The 20,171-nt window shown below is 39.0% G+C and overlaps 1 protein-coding gene across 2 annotated transcripts; it reads left to right on the top strand.

The window, feature by feature from the left end:
* The first annotated feature begins 7,115 nt into the window (after positions 1-7,115).
* Positions 7,116-16,738, top strand: IL1A (interleukin 1 alpha). Of its 2 annotated transcripts, none has more exons than XR_004381046.1 (7): positions 7,116-7,179; positions 7,814-7,889; positions 8,864-8,912; positions 9,605-9,806; positions 11,601-11,774; positions 13,099-13,441; positions 15,438-15,545. XR_004381046.1 is itself a non-coding variant. In XM_032843883.1 (7 exons), exons 2-7 carry the CDS (start codon positions 7,822-7,824, stop codon positions 15,633-15,635), a joined length of 810 nt encoding a protein of 269 aa, XP_032699774.1. In that variant the 5' UTR covers positions 7,116-7,179; positions 7,814-7,821; the 3' UTR covers positions 15,636-16,738. The 2 variants fall into 2 exon arrangements, 1 of the variants encoding a protein (XP_032699774.1); XM_032843883.1 differs by having other exon boundaries at positions 13,099-13,217; positions 15,438-16,738.
* The last annotated feature ends 3,433 nt before the right edge of the window (positions 16,739-20,171 follow it).

The raw sequence follows: 20,171 nt of genomic DNA, 5'->3' as shown, positions 1-20,171 counted from the left end.
TTAAAATCTTATTAAGGGCAAGTGGAATTCTTTGCCACCTCTTTTCCCCATGGCCTCTGATACAACGCCTCACTATGAAGCAGACTGCCAAGCTGGCTTCAGGAAGGTTTTATGCAACTCTGCTCTGTGGGAACTCCTGCTCTCCTCTAACCCCAAGTCCTGCTCCTGAGTCTACACTCTCTCAGTCTGCTCTTCTCTCCCAGGGGAGCTAGAGTGCCTTTGAGCAACCTTGAAGGGGATATAATGACCTAAGAGGAACTGCACTAAGACTCCATGGACAGCAGAGTACAGAAAAGAGAAAGTAAGATCACATTTCTTCCTTGGATATTCATCTTTTTAAATCAAAATACTGCAAAACTTGTCTAGACTTTCTGATTCGGGAACTTAAACTCCCTTTTCTTAAGGGTGATCAAGGCTCCAGATGACCCTTCATCTGTATCATGCCTGAGTCATCATCAGTGGAGTAAAATTATCATTTCCTTTCAATTTATCAGCAACTATTACATACTTCTATACTAGAAATGGAACTTGTTTCTATTTATACCCAGAGTGACAAATCAAAGTGGCCACCGAAGTAATGAAAAAGCATGTATCTATTTGTAAAGCAACTATACATGTGACAGAAAAAAAGATTCTACAAAAGAATAGTAAGGAATGAATCCAGGATGAATCTTCAGTAACCAAACAACACTTCAAGAGTGTAGAGGTACCATGAAGCCAATGTGATTATGTTCAGGGTAGTCATAAAGTGTGGAATGAACAGCCATGGCTGCAAAAATCCCTGTAGTCATCCAGTCCAACCTCTTGCCTTTGTAAAGAAGGAAAACTCTGAGATGTGTAGAAATGTAGGTCACACAACTGGTTAGGGTCAAAGTCAGATCCAAGTCTCTTACCTTTCCAACCACACTGTGTGCCACACCTGCCATTCCTTGCCCTGTGCCAGAAGTTGCTCTAATCAGGGGTCCATCCTCCCCAGCAGCCAGGAATCTATACCAAAAGGAGGGAGAAAAGAACCATGCACTGGGCATAAGACCTTTGTTATTAATTACTTTCATGCATAAGTCAGCTTCACATCAGAGCAGATGCTTCTATTGATATTTATTTAAAAAAATGTTTTGAAAAACTATAAAGTACCATATAAATGTTAGATGTTTAATATAATTATTATATGATTTCTATCTGGGATGTTAACTCAACAGTTTATTATTGCCCTTTTAATTTCAGAGCTGTTATATCTTTATGTCTGGACCCCGAATTTGGTCAAAATGAAAGCATCTGATTGGGCTCTTGATTCACGTTACTTGAAAATTCATCTTTCAGAGAGTAGAGAATGTGGAAAGAGGAATACTAATCTAGACACAATTCTGTCCAAGAAGGAATTATGTGAAAGAGGAATTTTGAGATAAAGTGATGTGACCTTGGAGTTTGTGATGGAGAAGGAAAAGATAGTTATACATAGTAGTAGTCAGAATAGGTTAGGTTATATCAGAGTAACAAACTCTGAAATCTCAGCGACTTCACACAATTAAAGATTTGTTTCTCACTCATGCAAAGTCAAACGAGGTTGTTCTAGTCTCATACGTTTGCAACCACACCTCATCCATTTGCAGCCACACCATCTGGAAGATGACTTCCAAAGTTGCTGCACCAGTTGAAATTAAAGATGATGGAAGTACACACGGGCCCTTGATTGCATAAGCCTAGAAGTCTAACAAATCACGTCTCATTTCCTGTTCACAATGCTTTAGCCAGAAAAAACCATGGGTCCTTAATCCAACTCTGCAAGGAAGACTAGGAAATGAAGACAGACGTTTATCAAGTAATCCCACAAATGGATATTTGGTAAGGAGAGTCCACCACAAATACATTCCCCAGATTTCAGGAAAGTAAATAGTGAAATGTCCAGAGTATCTCATTTGTATAAAAACAATTCTATATATGCCTTGAAAAAGGAAAGAATGAAAGAAAATACACCAAAATAGTAATAATGAATACCTCTAGTTATTTGTTTGTGGGCTTTATTTTCTTTTTATATTTATTATATTTCCCTAGCAATACTTAATAATCATGCTTTAGAACCCAGAAAAGTAATCCAAGTTTTTTTTTTTAATTGTGAAACAAGTTCAGACCAGAAACAACTCTGACTCCATAAAGAAAATGAGTCAAAAGAAAAGGGAATTTCTTTAAAATACACTTCTGATTAGGTAATCACAATTAGACAGCAAGAAGAAGAGTGAGAGACAGGCACAGACATGACTGTGGTCACATGGAAGCTCTCTGACGAACTCTGATTTTTAAGTGCATCTGTGAAAGACAGTGTGCCAAGGGAGAAGGCAATGAGAGGGCACAGCCCTATGAACAACCATCCCAAAGGAGAGAGAAAGGAAACTTAGAGTCAAAAAAAAGCACATAAATTAGGACAGAAATAAGCTAAGGCAAAGAGAGGGAATCACAGCTAACCAGGGATTTGGTGGCTCAACATGAAGGTGTCCCTTCCCACTACAGGCTTCTGCCAACTTGAATTTCTCTATCTACTCCAAGCCAGAGCCATCCCTCTGCTGAGTTCCCAGAGCATTTGCCTAAAGTTTACCCAAAGTTGAATGGGTAAAGTGAGCTCTACACAGGGTCTTCATTGTCTAGCACTTGACTCCCTCATCATCCTCACCTGCCACTCCACTGGCCCTGCCTCTCTGAACTCTAGCTTCCAATGCTCTACTTTTACTTATTTGATCCCCACAGCCTTTGCTCATCCTGGAATGTTCCCTCCTCTTCCCCATTGAACTACCCACTCCCAGTCTAAGACTAGCTTCTTTGTTCATGCCTTTACTAAACTTACCTTCGTTTGTTTATCTGCTTATTTTACAGGATTATCGTTGAATGTCTTCACTGTCAGCCTCCAGGAAAGCAAGAACAATGGCTGGTTGTGCTCCCTGAATGGGGTTTCGTTCTTTTTATCCCCTTTTTAATTTATAAATGAGAATTCATGGGAGACATTGTTTTTCCACCTTATCCCTCTTTGCTAAGGAGCCAGTGTCACTGGGTAGTATGGTATTTTGAACCAGAAATCATGATATGGAGTTTTCATTTTTGCTCCAACTCTCACACAAACTCTACACGTGACCTTGCAACTTTGACATTTCCCCTCTCTGAAAATGCTTCCTCTTTTATAAGATGAAAGTTTAACCTAGATAGTGTCTGAGGTACATCTTCCAATGTATCATTCTAGATCCTTCAACAGACTAACAAGACAAAGCAGAAAAACTTAGAAATTAAAAAGAGCAAAGAAAAGGAAGAAGTCACACTAAGTAAAAGAGACAGCCCAGTAGTTGCTTGAGCCTAAGCTCTGGTGTCTGAATTCCATTTCAGCAATTTGGTAAACTCAAAATCTTAGATTGGTTAATCTCCCCAAACTTTGACTTCCTCTTCTATAAAATGTGACAAGAATACCTACCTCACAGGTTTAATGCAAAGATTAAATGAGATAATGTATTAGAACACCTGGAAGACTATGTTAGGTCATTTCCTCCTTCCCATCCCACTGTCACAGAATTTAAAACCAGATTATAATTAAATAGGGCATGAATTGAGACAAAAGGCTCAATTGTCTCTGTATGTAACAATGGTTTATGCATACTTCATTCCTCTGAAGAGGCCTTCTACAACTTAAAAACAAATAATTGCATCCCCTGAAAAATTCACAGGGAAGAGCTGTATTTTTTCATTCAAGCAATGCTGTCAGATCCAACTACATGCAATGATTTTAAAGTTGCTTCCAAAGATGTTTACATGGTAAACATCTTCATGGTACAACGGCAAGAACACAGCTTTAAGTCCATATCCAGGGGCGCCTAAGTGGCTCAGTGGGTTAAAGCCTCTGCCTTCAGCTCAGGTCATGATCCCAGGGTGCTAGGATCGAGCCCATCATTGGGCTCTCTGCTCAGCTCTCTGCTCAGCAGGGAGCCTGCTTCCCTCCCCCACCCCACCCCCCGCCTCTCTGCCTACTTGTGATCTCTGTCTGTCAAATAAATAAATAAAATCTTAAAAAAAAAAAAGTCCATATCCAGACTCCATCACTGACCATGCACTCAGCTACGCTGACCACCTTCACCCTTTTCTTCTACGTCACAGAATAAAATGAGATTTCACTGGAGGAGGAGGGGAGGGGAGGGGGGATATTTCAAACCATTTTTTTCTTCATCTTTTCTTTTAAACAAAAAAACTGAATCAATAAACGACAGGGTGTTCGAGGCTGAAAAGACCTGCAAGAATGATCTCTTTCAGCCCGTCACTTGGCATTCAGTGGAGGTAAGAGACTTAAGCAGCTAAATGCAGTGAAAAGAGAAGATTGGACTTGGAAGAGAAACCTGAGGTTAGAGGGCTGGCTCTGCCAGTTTTGTGACTGTAGGTTGGCCACCTTAATGTCTTCAAGAGCCCTCAACTGTGAAAAGAGATAGTAATCACTACCTCCCCTCCATGGGTTAAGTGTGGAGCCAGTGAAACAAAGCAAGGGAGAGCTCTTTGTGAGGTATAAAGCAGTTTTCAAATGAAAAGCGCCACTATGATGCTTTGGACCCGCGACCTCCAGGCTTATAGGGTGTATCCACTCACCCACTAAAGTATATCATTTCATCTTGCATATCTAATTTTGTAAATCCTGAGAGAAAAACGCTTATGTCTAACAAGCACTCTGGCACAGAATAAGTACACAATAATTTTTTTTTTTTTTCTGTATGATCTAGGTGGAAAAGGACTAAAGTTTTTGAAGTCTCCTCAGAGTCAAGAGGTGGGTGTTTGAAGTGCCCAAAATTCCTGTCACAGGACAGCCTCCAAAGACCCCCTGGGCTCCAGTAGAGCTCTACCTAACACGTTTCTCTCTCTATTCCCCAGGAGGAGTTGGTCTGATGATGGGGCTTACTTACAAGTCAGTCTTAGTACACACATACAGAAAAGGATGTTCCCCAAAACAAAAGGAGGACTTCTGACTCTCTAAACCTCACCCATGTTGTTCTTCCCTTAAAAGCCAGTTTCCAAAATGGTCAGATGAAGGAAAAAGTTAAGTGAAATCTCAACCTGAGTTGTCTAAAAAATTCCAACTGTCCTTGAGAAATTCAACAACCACATTCAGGGAATTCTAATTCTCTACAACAGAGGAGGAGCATAGGCCAGAATGGGTGTTACCACTAATGGTAAAACCAAGGATGTTTTTCCTGGATTACCAAACAGACGCTCTACATTACTCCCAGAAACTAAATATCTTCAGGGTTTCAAGGGAGGCCTTCACCTGAAAATGTCCTCCCTGTTGAAGTTTTCAAACCCATATCTTCATAAGAACTATATTTTCTTTGGTGAATTAAGGTGTTACAATGATGACTATACAGGTTCCCAAGTGACAGAAGCCATTATTAGCTTTGTTTTTATTTTTGCTCAGTTGCATCTCCATAGCAGCCCACATTCACAGTGTGCTTTGCAATTGTTTCTTGGTAATAGCCTCACAAGATGCCCGGGAGGCGGAAAGAATAACCAAGATTAATATCTGTCTTGCCTGAAAGAGAGCCACATAGAGAATTGGCTACCATCACCATTCAAACAGGATCCATCCTGAGACATCCAAGATCTGCCCCAATCTTGTCCTAAATTTACACTGTCTACATCTAGGATACAATACTTCTGTGGCTCTTGTTTATGACAATTGTGACAAGGTCTGAGACCAGGAGGATCTGGACCGGCAATAGAACCAGAATCAGAGATTTTGTACTTAGGATAGACCTTAATGATCATCTCACCAACCCCATTACTTACTGTTAAACGAGACTAGAGAAAATACTTTACCCAACTCACACAAGCCACTTCACTCCCAGTTCTGAGTGGTCTTGCCTATTTATACCATATTACATTGCAGTGCCTACCTTTCTCTCTTTACCTTCTTGTTCCCCTCCTCTACCCTCTTTTTCCATCTGTTTTCTCAATTTAAAAATTTACATTGCTTAAACTCCAAACAGGAGACCTTCAACATTTATCTGCCAAGAGTCTGATGTTCTACCACCTGAACTGGGCCAGCCTTAGGATACCAAAAAAAGACTTTGATAACAACCAGGCAATACTGATGTAGTGTGTATATAACTGTCCCTCCCCTGCCCTCAAATTCTATCCTCAAATGCAGCTACCAGCTTTTTGCCAGGGCCTTGCCCATATTTCCCTGAGTCTACAGCTATCCTCACACACCTTAGGTTTATTCTAGAAAAGACCAGACTTCCCTTTGGGCCCTGACAGATGGCCACTTTGCTATAATATGGCCAGGGCAGAGAGTACTGTAGGAAATGGGTCAACAGTATTCAGAAGAGTAATGGTTATCACTTCTATCTCCCCTACCGGGCCCTAACAGGAGGCTGTCTCCCCATACTCAGAGTGATTTATGCCTATTCTGCAAATGTCCCTCTTCAGAAAAGATGGATCATTTTCCCTCACAGCCAATCCTTATCTGCCAGGGGCTGCCAAGCATTCCATCAATTCATAGTTAGCCCTGGGGTGCAAAAAACAAATTAAGCTAAAACACAAAATACAGTTCCTAAGCTCCTCTCCAACTCTGGCCATCTAGAATTCTGATTTTAGGAGTTCTTTCTTCCTCCCAACCATATGTTTTTAGAAAGTTAACATTTCTGGGGCACCTGGGTGGCTCGGTGCATTAAAGTCCTCTGCCTTTGGCTCAGGTCATGATCCCAGGGTCCTGCTATCAAGCCCCGCATTGGGTTCTCTGATCAGCAGGGAGCCTGCTTCCCCCTCTCTCTCTGCCTGCCTCTCTGCCTACTTGTGATCTCTGTCTGTGAAATAAATAAATAAAATCCTTAAAAAAAAAAAAAAAAAGTTAACATTTCCTGCCCTTCTTCCCTTTTTCTAAGACTACATTATTATAATTGTTTAGAGCAAAGCCATAAATAAATGAGCCAAGTTAGAAATTCCTGGAATCTCTGCAAACAACACTAGTATCAAGCATGTAATCTGTCATTATTTGGTCAGTTTCCGGGTGAAGTAACAAAAAAAAATACAATTCTTCCCTGTAAATTCCCCCATGACGCATACAGGCCACGCCTACTCCAGAAGACAAAAAGGCGAAGTAACCCGACTAGGGCTAAGTCTCCAGACAGAGAGGGAGTCATTTCATTGGCGCCTGAGTCAGCAAAGGTATTGTCCTTATCACACCTTTGACTTTTAAAATATATTTTGCTTTTCTCCTTGGCCATTGTCTCTCAAACTGCCTTCTCTGAAGCACAAGCCTCTTCCTTCCTTTCTTATCTGTCCCTGGTTTGGTGTGTGAGTTAGATCACAGTCAGATTTCAGAAAATAATTCTTTCTATTGATGGGGAGCTGAGGGACAGAAGAACTGGTTTCACATGAGGGCATTGGTAGGTGCAGCCGAGCCTTCCCTAGGAGGGAGTCTCTACTACTAAAACTATTAGGGGAAAACTAGAAATTTCCAAATCTGTCCCTTTCTTGCATCTATATAAGGCAAATACCTTATTCTTGTGGGCTTTTTTCTTTAATTTATCCAAGCTTTCATTGAATGTCTACTGTATACAATGCATTGGGTGGAGCACAAAAAGAACACAGAAGTTCTAAAAAAGTTTATAGTCTAAGAAAGGAAGCAGATACATATGAAAATAACTCAAGGGAGCGAAAAGAAGAATGGGGAAAATGCTGAGTGTAGGCTAAGTCATTCATTAAACTTCTCAAGAAGCACAAAGCAGAGGTGATTCCCCTTGCAGGTGTTTGGGTGGTAGCTGACTAGGCTAACAGCCACTGGTGTTCTCTGTTGCAGAAGTCAAGATGGCCAAAGTTCCTGACCTTTTTGAAGACCTTCAGATCTTCAAAAAGGACCTAAAGAACTGTTACAGGTAGGAAATCAATTCTGTCTCTTGTAATTTAATGAGGGGATCAAGGTATATTAGAATCTATCTAGCAGTTACAGTAACTAGCATGGAGCCAGACTGGCAGAGGTATAGAGATGCATCCTACCTCTGAAGTCAGGGCAGGTTCAGCAAAGATCCGGAAAAAGTAAGCATCTTGCATGTTACACTGAGATGACACTGACAGGGAGACAGCCATTTTAGGGAAATTATTTTTACAGTCTCCTGAGTCCTAGTGAATTTCAACATCTACTTAGACACAGCCTCAGTCAGGTTCACATGACCTGATACCGTAATGGGTTTTAATGGACTGCCAGAGAGAGAAACCAACTTCTGATCTGGATCTCAATCTGGAAGAGGTAATGGCTCCACAGCAATTTGAGCCTGTGAATGTACATACACAGTCAAACCTCATTCAGACATGAGGGAAAGGTAAATGAATAAAATTAAAATTTATAGGATATGTTAAACAAACACGGTATTCCCATTACTAATACAAACTACGTTATCAAAATGTTGCTGGATAGTTCCCAAGTATAAATTATTAAATCTGTTTTAGTGAATACATGAAAGCAATGTATAACACATGACTTATTTAGTTAAAATTAAATTAAATTAATTAAAATAAATTAAAATGAGGTGCTTCAAAAAGCATTTCTCTCTTGAGGAGGTTAACATTTTTCCCTGAAATTCAACTCCAGCTCTTCAATTTGTTAGCCAAGCCCCATTTTTGGAAAAGCACAGGTAAAGTTCAAGAACAGACCTGATGATTACTAATTCCAAATTAGCGAGGCACAAATTACTGCATATATGTATGTATATATAGAAGTCCTTAATTTTCAAAGAGGACAGTAATGATTATGTGTGTGTTACCCAAAGCTAATGTGATCATTAAAATACGTTGCCCAGTGACAGCAGAGATATAACAAACAGAATTACATTCTCATTGTCTTGTTTGACAGTGAAAATGAAGAATACAGTTCTGAAATTGACCATCTCTCTCTGAGTCAGGTAAGCAAATGACTGTAATTCTTATGGGATTGCTGTAATTTTTATTATTAATATATAATGTATTATTTGTTTCAAGGTTACATTTCTGTGATTCATCAGTCTTATATAATACCCGGTGCTCATTACAACACATACCTTCCCCAGTGTCCATCACCCTGCCACCCCATCCCCTCACCCCCCTCCCCTCCAGCAACCCTCAGTTTGTTTCCTAAGATTAAGAGTATCTTATGGTTTGTCTCCCTCTCTGGTTTTATCTTGTTTCATTTTTTCCTCTCTTCCCCTATGATCTCTGCCTTGTTTCTTAAATTCCACATATAGGATTGCTATTCTTATGCAGTATTTTCTCTAACAGGAGAAAACAGCAATAGCTTGAATCCTAGAAGATTTTATTTCGCCCTCACTAGAGGTTCAGATACATACATTTCTTCATCATAAGTGAGACCAACTGCCTCTCTACACTAATAGTTGATGACATTCTCCATGCTCAATAGATTTTCTAAGGGAAAGGTGGGAGGGAAAAGGAGGGAAAGACAAGAGGGTTGGGGGTGGGGGAAGAAGAGAGGGAATGGGGAGGAGAAGATTGATGAAATAGAAGGCCTTCTCACTAAATCTATTAGATAAAACTTCTACTGAAAGGGATCTCATTCAACAACCGTATGTAGCCCCTCAGTTTCCATTTTCCTTCCTCATAGAAATCCTTCTATGATGACCCACTTCATGAGGACTGCATGTCTCTAAGAACCTCTGAAACCTCAAAGACATCTCAGCTTACCTTCAAGGAGGATGTGGTGATGGTGGTAGCCAACGGGAAGATTCTGAAGAAGAGACGGTTGAGTTTAAATCAATTCATCACTGATGATGATCTGGAAGTTATTACCAATGATACAGAAGAAGGTAAGAGGTCAAGTACAAATAATATCTTTGTTTTCCATTGTTAAGCAAATGGAGACAACAGAACACAGGAGAAAATAAAACCGAGATCTGAGTAACAAGAGGGCAGCCAAGCATCGGTTTGGTGACTATAAGGAAGGAAAATTAATGTTTATCTTTCTCCAGTGGGGAGAGAGGACCAGTGACCTGAGTCTACAGAATACTTCCTCATGGGCTCATATTGTGGCCATATTGTAAAGGTCATGTGACCTTTATCCTTACGTCAGAAAGCAGTTATAAACTGTTAGTGGGTGACCACTTAAAAGCTATATTCCTCCAGATACAACTACGCCCCTTTGGGTAAGCTATTTAACCTTCTTGTGCTTTAGTCTCCTCTACTGTAAAATGGAGATAATCAGAGTCCCTACTTGTTGTGAAGATTGAATGCGTCAATACTTGTAAGCTCCTGGACTAGAATAATGCTTAGTACTAAATACCCAAACGTTAGGTATTGTCATTACTCCTCCTCCTCCTTACTACTACTACTACCTTTGTTAATACTACCAACACTGCTACTTTATTAATGGTTGCATTATCTCTACATTTCACAACAATCTTACATTCTCATTTTACATAGGAGGAAACTAAGCTCAGTTACGTAAGTCACATAGTATGTAAGCAGGAGAGCTTTACACCAAATTTAGTTCTGATTTTAACAGTCAGGTTTATTTTCCCATGCCTCTACTGTATAAGCCTCTATATGAAACATAAACCAAACATTTTTTAAATAAGAGCTTTTTAAGGTAACAGGTAAATACTAATACACATTCACCTAGAAAATAGGAAGATACAAGAAAATGTAAAAAAGAGAATAAAAACACTAAGAGTTTTGCCACTGCCAAGAATAGAGAAAATACTGAAGTATTTGATTAACGGTCCATCAGCAAATTAAAGTCTTTTTCATGTACCTACACACAAACAAGCATTAATAGGATTATATGCAATTTTATATTCAGCTTCTTTCACTTAGCAATATATCAAGGGCATTCTTGGGTACCAGGTTTTCAAATTATAAGCAATAGATAATGAACATCCATACCAATAACATCCATATCATATCTTCATTTTTTTTAAAGATTTTATTTATTTATTTGACAGACAGAGATTACAAGTAGGCAGAGAGGCAGGCAAAGAGAGAGAGAGGAGGAAGCAGGCTCCCCGCTGAGCAGAGAGCCCCATGCGGGGCTCAATCCCAGGACCCTGGGATCATGACCTGAGCCGAAGGCAGAGACTTTAACCCACTGAGCCACCCAGACGCCCCCATATCTTCATTTTTATCACCAGTTCCTTAGAATAGATTCCTAGACATAAAATTACTCAGAACCATGAGGATTTATGAAGCTGTTGTTATACACCACTGTCCAGAAAGGGGAGTAGACATTTAGACCGGTATCCTCAGGGAGATATAATTCATTTTTTCTCAGTGTATTCATTTGAAAAATGTAGATAGTGAATGCTAGCAGTCTCCCTATTTCCTTAGAAACCTCCAAACAACCAAAATGAGAATATTTAATAAATAATCTGTTTTTAAAAAATTACTCCGAGGAACTAAAGTTTAAAAAGAAGTAAGTAACCATGAGGATAATCATAGAAACCACTTCCGCTGACGGGGTGACTTCTCTTCTCTCTCAGTTTCTTCACCTGGATTAAAATATTCCTAATGTCCTTTCCATAGCTACTTCTGATGCTTGTATTAGAGCAGATATATCATTTGTGTTTATACAAAGACATTAATCTGAGCTTGTGTAATGGCTTTAGAAATCATGAAGCCCAGATCAGCAGCATACAACTTCCGTAGCAATGAAAAATACAACTACAAGAGGATCATCAAATCGCAATTCATTCTGAATGACAACCTCAATCAAAGTATAATTCAACAAACAGGGGGAAACTACCTCATGGCTGCCGCATTACAGAATCTGGATGATGCAGGTAAGTGGAGAGCTGTCATCCTCCCCTCCTCTTAGTTTTGCATTTCTTTCAAACTTTCTGCTTTCCAAATATAAACCTCTCTAGATTCCTAGCTTTGTACAATTCTTCTAGAATAGGATGAAGCCCAACAACCCCCAGTAAAATGCTGGGCAAGGACAGGAGCTTCAGCCAAATCAGGAAGCTCCACAAGAGAGAAGTTTCCAGTCTTTGAGAGCACTGAGTATAAAGCTTTCTGAGGAAGTATCTCCTTCAATTCTCTCAGCTGTTCTTATCCTTGGTTTTAAAGATGAGGAAAAAGACTCTCAGAAATATTAAATGACTTACCCAGATTTGCCCAGAAGCCGATAAGGAGCAATCACTCTCCATTAGAAAGCCTGTTGCTCAAACTCACAAATAACACCAAACTAGAAAGAATCATCATCTTTGAGAACATAGTTGTGAAGCAAAACATGCAATAAGCTGAGAATATGTTCTGGAGGATGAAATTTAGAGTCCAAGAAATTTCGCCACACAAATCCAATTTCCATGGTGTACATATTTTAGCTTCAGGACATGTCCTCAGTATACAAAATTGGTTTCAGAACTCCAAAGAGGCTACTTTTTAATAAAAAAACAGGGCTTTCTGGTTGGACATACTTCAGATAACATGCTTTCCACTCTATGACATTTACAAATTATTTTGTGCTGTATTTTCCTACTTAATATTATTTCACATAATTTCCCCCACATATTGAAATAGCGTATATATTTGCCATGTTTAATGACACTAGAATATTCAATCATGTTACTATGCTGGTCTCTTGGGTTTGCTCTAAGTAACTCCATTGCAAATATTGTTGTGTATAGAATTTTTTCCCTATGAGGTTATTTCTTTGGATCATACCCCAAAAATGGAACTCCTGGATTCCTAGGGATAAATAATTATACAGCTCTTATTAAGCTTTGTTCTCTAAGGAAAACAACTACTTTTCAGGAGTGTATCAGCTTCCCTAAACCCCTCCATTTTAGGTTATTATGAACTCATGAGCTCAAAAGGTGAGGGGTCTTATCCCACTAATGTAAATACAAGAGAGTCAACAAATAGCCCCTAAGGATTTATTCAACATAGAAAATTCCAGAGACACTAACCAAGTATTTACCTGCCTGGTAAATATGGCAGACATTATGAAGGATACAAAGATGTTTGGAATTCCATTCTGGTATTTACACCATAGTTGGAGACTTAAATACAGATACACACAGACACGCACACACAATTTACCTAACACTTGACATCATTCATATACAATGGATTTACTTTCTTTTTTGCTTTTCTCTTTGACAGTGAAATTTGACATGGGGGCTTACACTTCAGAAGATTCTAAACTTCCTGTGACTCTAAGAATCTCAAAAACTCGGCTGTTTGTGAGTGCCCAAAATGAAGGTGAACCTGTATTGCTAAAGGTCAGTCATTCTCAGTCCCCAATTTACCTTCATTTATATCCCGTATCTTTGTGAATGATCCCAATAGGCAGATACCCCTAGCAGAGTAGCACAATCCTTCTCTCTTCCTATCACAGTTTCCACCTGCCCACCCATCCCACATGCTACTTCTCACCTATCCCCAGAGGCACTTCTAGGCAGGATCTATGAGAAAGTAAAATGGAGGTGGCCAGAGTAAATAAAAGGTAAATTCCTTTCTTCCTTCTTTTTCCTTACCCCGCCTGACCCTAGTCACCTCCCATCCCAGGGCATCCATTATTCCATCCATCCATTATTCCATCCGTCTTGAACCTTACTAACAATTACCATCTGATCTATATGATGGTAGGTATTAGGACAATAGGACCTGATTCCAAGATACTCAAGCCAACTAGGAGCAGAGAGGGTTAATCACCTGCCAACGGACACAAAACAAAAAACAGGGAGCCAAGACTCAAACCCTGGCATTTTGACTCCATTGCCTCTCTCTCTTCGCCGGTGTCAGCATTACCCCTCCTCCCAGACCCATCTCCACCACCACCTTCCCACTCAAACATAAACACACACATGCCCACTATATCCTTAGATGTTTACTCCTAAGTTACTGGTAAATAGGTGACTCTTACTTAGTAAATGTATAATGCACACCCCCAACTCCAACCGGGATTTTTGTAGGTGCATGATTTTTCTCTACCTGGATCAAGTGAGGTAAAAGTGATGTCTGCAGACTAGGACAGTAGCTTCATTCATGAATTCATTCAACAGGCATTATTTATTGAGAGCCTTCGATTATTCAAACATAGTGCCAACGGCTAGGTAGACCATGGTGAGCCAAAGTCCCCAGCCTCATAGAACTTGGTCTTCTTGGGGACACAGACAGTAGACAAGCCAAACACCAGCAAAAAGTACAAGATGCTGTAAAGCAAATAAATAGGGTGGTGAGATAGAGAAAAATTGGAGAGTGCTTTTTACATAGAGTTCCCTGTGAGATGGGATCTGCTGGTAGGAAGGAGCATGATTCAAGAGGGCAGGTGAGGGTAAGCATTCCAAAGAGAGGGATCTGAGTGCATCTAGGACCTAGAGCTTCAAGAGTTTAAATGTCAGTTTCAGAAATCAACAGGAACACTCTAAAACTGGGGCACAAAAGAAGGAGGAAAGACAAGCAGAGGCTAGTGCTTGCAGAGCCTTGCATTTGGGTTTCATTTGAGGTACAATAAAAAGGCATTAAAGGGTTTCAAATAGGGAAATGTCCTAACTTCACTTATATTTTCTAAAATGGAGACTAGATCAGCAGGAAGACAATGGAGAAAGCAAAGAGCCTACTAACTAGGTGGTAATGATAATAGTCATGGGAGTGGGAGTAGTGAGGCAGATAGAAATAAGTAGACAACTGGTTAGATTTCAGAGATAGAACCAACAGGAGGGGGAGAGAAAATACATTGACTGAGATTGGAAAAAACTAGGAGAGGAAGGGGTTTGGGAAAGAAATTCCTTGTTGCCATTGAAAACCCTTGTTGACAAGGAAAGCTCAAAAAGATAATTAGTTGCTTCAGATTAAAAAGAACACAAAAGAAGCATCTCAAGTTGAAAGGTGAATTTCACTTTTCCATGAAAGTATTGTTATTCTATTCATACTCAAAAGTATAGTACAGCCTGAAAAGATACAATTTTCAAAAACTGTATTGTAAGGAGTCAGCTCCTAATATACTTGGAAGTGGTGGGGAGGGTAAACATTTAATCATTGGCTTAAATATGGAGAAAAACATCTCTAATGATAAATTATTTTCCCTAAGATATGAACTGCACACTTAGTGGTCAAATGTTTAGAGGTCTCAATTGCTAGTGTTCATGTTTTATGCAAAGGGCTTTCTGCTTATGAAGGCAGGACAACAACAATGTTTTTACTCTACCTGCCATGATATAGTGAGACACTACTGTCATTGGCAATCCATGACTAATTTGGATTTCTTTCCAGTTAAGTAAGGAAATTAACTATTATGTGTAGACTGGGCCATACCTCTAATAGGCATGTAATAAATGCTTGCTGCATGAATAAATGAAAGAAGAATCTATATCATCATATTACAGAGTCAGTGTCCTAAAGTGCTATATTTCTCACAAAGGCCAAATGTCCAGGGAGTGCACTTCAGTTTTTTGCCTGGAATCTTGTTCTCTAACATATCTCTGTTCTCCTTATCATAGGAGATGCCTGAGACACCCAAAACCATCAAAGATGAGACCAACCTTCTCTTCTTCTGGGAACGTCATGGCACGAAGAACTACTTCACATCAGTCGCCCAGCCAAAGTTGTTCATTGCCACACAGGAACGAAAACTGGTGCACATGGCAAGAGGGCAACCCTCTATCACTGACTTTCAGATACTGGAAACCCAAACTTGATTCTGGGGTCTACTTACTTGTGAAGTGTTGACAGTCCATATGTACTATGTACATGGAGAAGTCAAATCCCTTACTCTTAGTCACTTGCTGAGCATGTGCTGAGCCTTTGTAATTCCAAATGAATATTTACTCTCTTTGTAAGAGAGTGAGCAAGGTCTAATGCAAACAACACTAATATATAATGTTATTTGTTATTTAAGAACACCCTATACTTTGCAAACTAGCAATCAGTTTAATTATTATTCTTCATAACAATCTTGGGAGGACCAGGGCTACTGACTATGGCTACCAAAAAGATTCTACCCATATTACAGATTGGTTAAGTAACTGAGGCATTAGAAAACTAAATACCCACAACAGCAGTTGGAATGAGAAGCCATATGCCTAGGATCTCATTCCAACTGTTTGCCTTTAAGTTGCTGATGGACCCTTAATCAAATACTGTAAGTTTCTGGGACCTCAGTTTGATCATCTTTAAAACAGAGGGGATGATACTTACATCCTTCTTGCCTCAACAGTATTTTATGCTAATCAATGAGATCAGTTTAATAAAATACTTCTTGAATGAAACTACTGAGCCTTAAGAAAGCAAAGCTTATATATTTATTATCATTTATGTATACATATATTTATAAATATATTTTTATGATAAAATGATATTATATTTATGGCAATTCCTTAACAGTCATCCTTTACAATAGTAAAGTGTTTTTTAAGCTAAATGAGTTTGACTTAGTTAAATAAGGCACTTTGGTCCGAGTCCTGCTTTTTGTAATATGTGGAAACACTGTAATTATGATAGCAAATTTATATTAATACTTTATGCTGATAATTAACCTACCTTTCATTCCTCTGCTTTTAAATTTGCTTTAGCTTTTTTGTATCATTCAATTTCACCTACTATCAAGTCTTACTAGCTAAAATGGGATAAAGTTAACTTTGGTAACCATGACACAACTGTAAATCTTTCTTTTCTGGAAAGTAAGCAACATTCCTTCTAGGTTCTAAAAGTTGTGATCAAACTACAGCAATTTTTTTCATGAGTACTTTATAGTTTTCTGAGTACAGATTCTTTGCCTCTTTGGTTAGGTTTATTCCTAGGTATCTTATGGTTTTGGATGCAATTGTAAATGGGATTGACTCCTTAATTTCTCTTTTCTTCTGTCTTATTGTTGGTGTATAGAAATGCAACTGATTTCTGTGCATTGATTTTATATCCTGACACTTTACTGAATTCCTGTACAAGTTCTAGCAGATTTGGAGTGGAGTCTTTTGGGTTTTCCACATAAAGTATCATATCATCTGCAAAGAGTGATAGTTTGACTTCTTCCTTGCCGATTTGGATGCCTTTAATTTCTTTTTGTTGTCTGATTGCTGAAAGAATGATTGAGGAAAGAAATTGAGGAAGACACAAAGAAATGGAAAAATGTTCCATGCTCATGGATTGGGAGAATAAATATTGTGAAAATGTCTATGCTACCTAAAGCAATCTACATGTTTAATGCAATCACTATCAAAATACCATCCTTTTTTTTTTTCAAAGAAATGGAATAAAGGATCCTAAAATTTATATGGAACCAGAAAAGACCTCGAATAGCCAGAGGAATATTGAAAAAGAAAGCCAAAGTTGGTGGCATCACAATTCCGGACTTCAAGCTCTATTACAAAGCTGTCATCATCAAGACAGTATGGTACTGGCACAAAAACAGACACATAGATCAATGGAACACAATAGAAAGCCCAGAAATAGACCCTCAACTCTATGGTCAATTAATCTTTGACAAAGCAGGATAGAATGTCCAATGGAAAAAAGACAGTCTCTTCAACAAATGGTGTTGGGAAAATTGGACAGCCACATGCAGAAAAATGAAACTGGACCATTTCCTTACACCACACATGAAAATAGACTCAAAATGATGATGAGAAAATGTGAGATCTCTCAAAATGTGAGAAAGGAATCCATCAAAATCCTTGAGGAAAACACGGGCAGCAACTTCTTCCTAGGAACATTGCAACAAAACCAAAAGACAACTGACAGAATGGGAGAAGATATTTGCAAATGACATATCAGATAAAAGGCTAGTATCCAAAATCAATAAAGAACTTAACAAACTCAACACCCAAAGAACAAATAATCCAATCAAGAAATGGGCAGAAGACATGAACAGACATTTCTGCAAAGAAGATATCCAGATGGCCAACAGACACATGAAAAAGTGCTCAACATCGCTCAGCATCAGGGAAATACAAATCAAAACCACAATGAGATATCACCTCACGCCAGTCAGAATGGCTAAAATTAACAAGTCAGGAAGTGATAGATGCTGGTGAGGATGCAGAGAAAAGGTAACCCTCCTACACTGTTGGTGGGAATGCAAGCTGGCGCAACCTCTCTGGAAAACAGCATGGAGGTTCCTCAAAAATTTGAAAATAGAGCTACCCTACAACCCAGCAATCGCACTACTGGGTATTTACCCTGAAGATACAGATGTAGTGATCCAAAGGGGCACGTGCACCCCAATGTTTATAACAGCAATGTCCACAATAGCCAAACTATGGAAAGAACCTAGATGTCCATCAACAGGTGAATGGATAAAGAAGATGTGGTATATATATACAATGGAATACTATGCAGCCATCAAAAGAAATGAAATCTTGCCATTTGCAATGATGTGGATGGAACTAGAGGGTATTATGCTGAGCAAAATAAGTCAATCAGAGAAAGACAATTATTATATGATCTCCCTGATATGAGGAAGTTGAGAGGCAACATTGGGGATTTGGAGGGTAGGAAAGGAAAAAAATGAAACAAAAGGGGATCAGGAGGGAGACAAACCATAAGAGACTCTCAATCTCACAAAACAAACTGAGGGTTGCTGTGGGGAGGGGCAGAGGGTTAGGGTGGTTGGGCTATGGACCTTGGGGAAGGTGTGTGCTATGGTGAGTGCTGTGAAGTGTGTAAACCTGGTGATTCACAGACCTGTACCCCTGGGGCTAATAATACATTATATATTAATAAAAAAAATTATATTAAAAAAAAGGATCCATTTGGAAAGCATGGATACAAGATATATTGAATTGGAAAAAGTTAAAGTCAAGGGACCTTGAAATGAGATATGGGAAATAATGGGAAAGGAGTAGTCCAAGTAACTCTGTTTCCTGGTATTAGAGAATGAGTGAACAGTTGTGTCTTATTTAGGTAGTATTTTGGTAGAAATATATGAATGTATGAAGTAGTCTCTTGAAACTGACCCAAAAACAAAATGGAAGGAAAATTTCCAAACTCATTTTATGAGGCCATCATTATTTTGATCCCAAAACCAGAAAAGACCCCATCAAAAAGAATTATAGACCAATATCCCTGATGAACATGAAAAAAAAAAAATATCACCAAAATACTAGCCAGTAGGATCCAACAATATATTAAAAGGATTATTTGGGGCACCTGGGTGGCTCAGTGGGTTAAGCCGCTGCCTTTGGCTCAGATCATGATCTCAGGGTCCTAGGATCGAGCCCCGCATCAGGCTACTTGCTCAACGGGGAGCCTGCTTCTCTCCCTCCCTCTCTCTCTCTGCCTGCCTCTCTGCCTACTTGTGATCTTTCTCTGTCAAATAAATAAATAAAATCTTAAAAAAAAAAAAAAAGGATTATTCACCGTAACTAAGTGGGATTTATTCCTGGGCTGCAAGTTTGGCTCAACATATGCAAATCAACCAATGTGATATAACACATTAATAAAATAAAGAACAGGAGACATGAGATACTCTCAATAGATGCCAAAAAAGCATTTGACAGAGTACAGCTTCCTTTCTTGATCAAAACTCTTCAAGGTGTAGGGATAGAGGGTACATACCTCAATATCATCAAAGCCATCTATGAAAAACCCACAGCAAATATCATTCTCAATGAGGAAAAACTGAGAGCTTTTCCCCTAAGGTCAGGAACACGGCAGGGATGTCCCTATAACCACTCTTATTCAGTGGTTATATATTCTAGTACCAGAAGTCCTAGCCTCAGCAATCAGACAACTAAAAGAAATAAAAGGCTTCCAAATTGGCAAAGAAGAAGTCCAAACTCACTCTTTGCAGATGATATGATACTTTATGCAGGAAACCAGAAAGACTCCACCCAAACCTGCTAGAACTCATACAGGAATTCAGTAAAGTGTCAGGATATAAAATCAATGCACAGAAATCTGTTGCCTTTCTATAAAACAACAAGACAAAAGAAAGAGAAATTAAGGAGTCGATCCCCTAGAGTTGCACCGAAAATCATAAGATACCCGGGAATAAATCTAACCAAAGAGGCAAAGGATCTGTACTCAAAAAACCATAGAATACACATGAAAGAAACTGAGGTAAACACAAAGAAATGGAAAAACATTCCATGTTCATAGATTGGAAGAACAAATATTGTGAAAATGTCTATGCTACCTAAAGCAATCTACACGTTTAATGCAATCCCTATCAAAATACCATCAACTTTTTTCAAAGAAATGGAACAAAGAATCCTAAAATTTGCATGGAACCAGGAAAG

The sequence above is a fragment of the Lontra canadensis genome, unplaced genomic scaffold (genome assembly GCF_010015895.1).
Source record: "Lontra canadensis isolate GAN:19392208 unplaced genomic scaffold, GSC_riverotter_1.0 scaffold144, whole genome shotgun sequence".
Classification (NCBI taxonomy): domain Eukaryota; kingdom Metazoa; phylum Chordata; class Mammalia; order Carnivora; family Mustelidae; genus Lontra; species Lontra canadensis.
The sequence above is the reverse complement of the archived record's forward strand: the minus strand, read 5'-3'. Positions and strand labels throughout refer to the sequence as shown.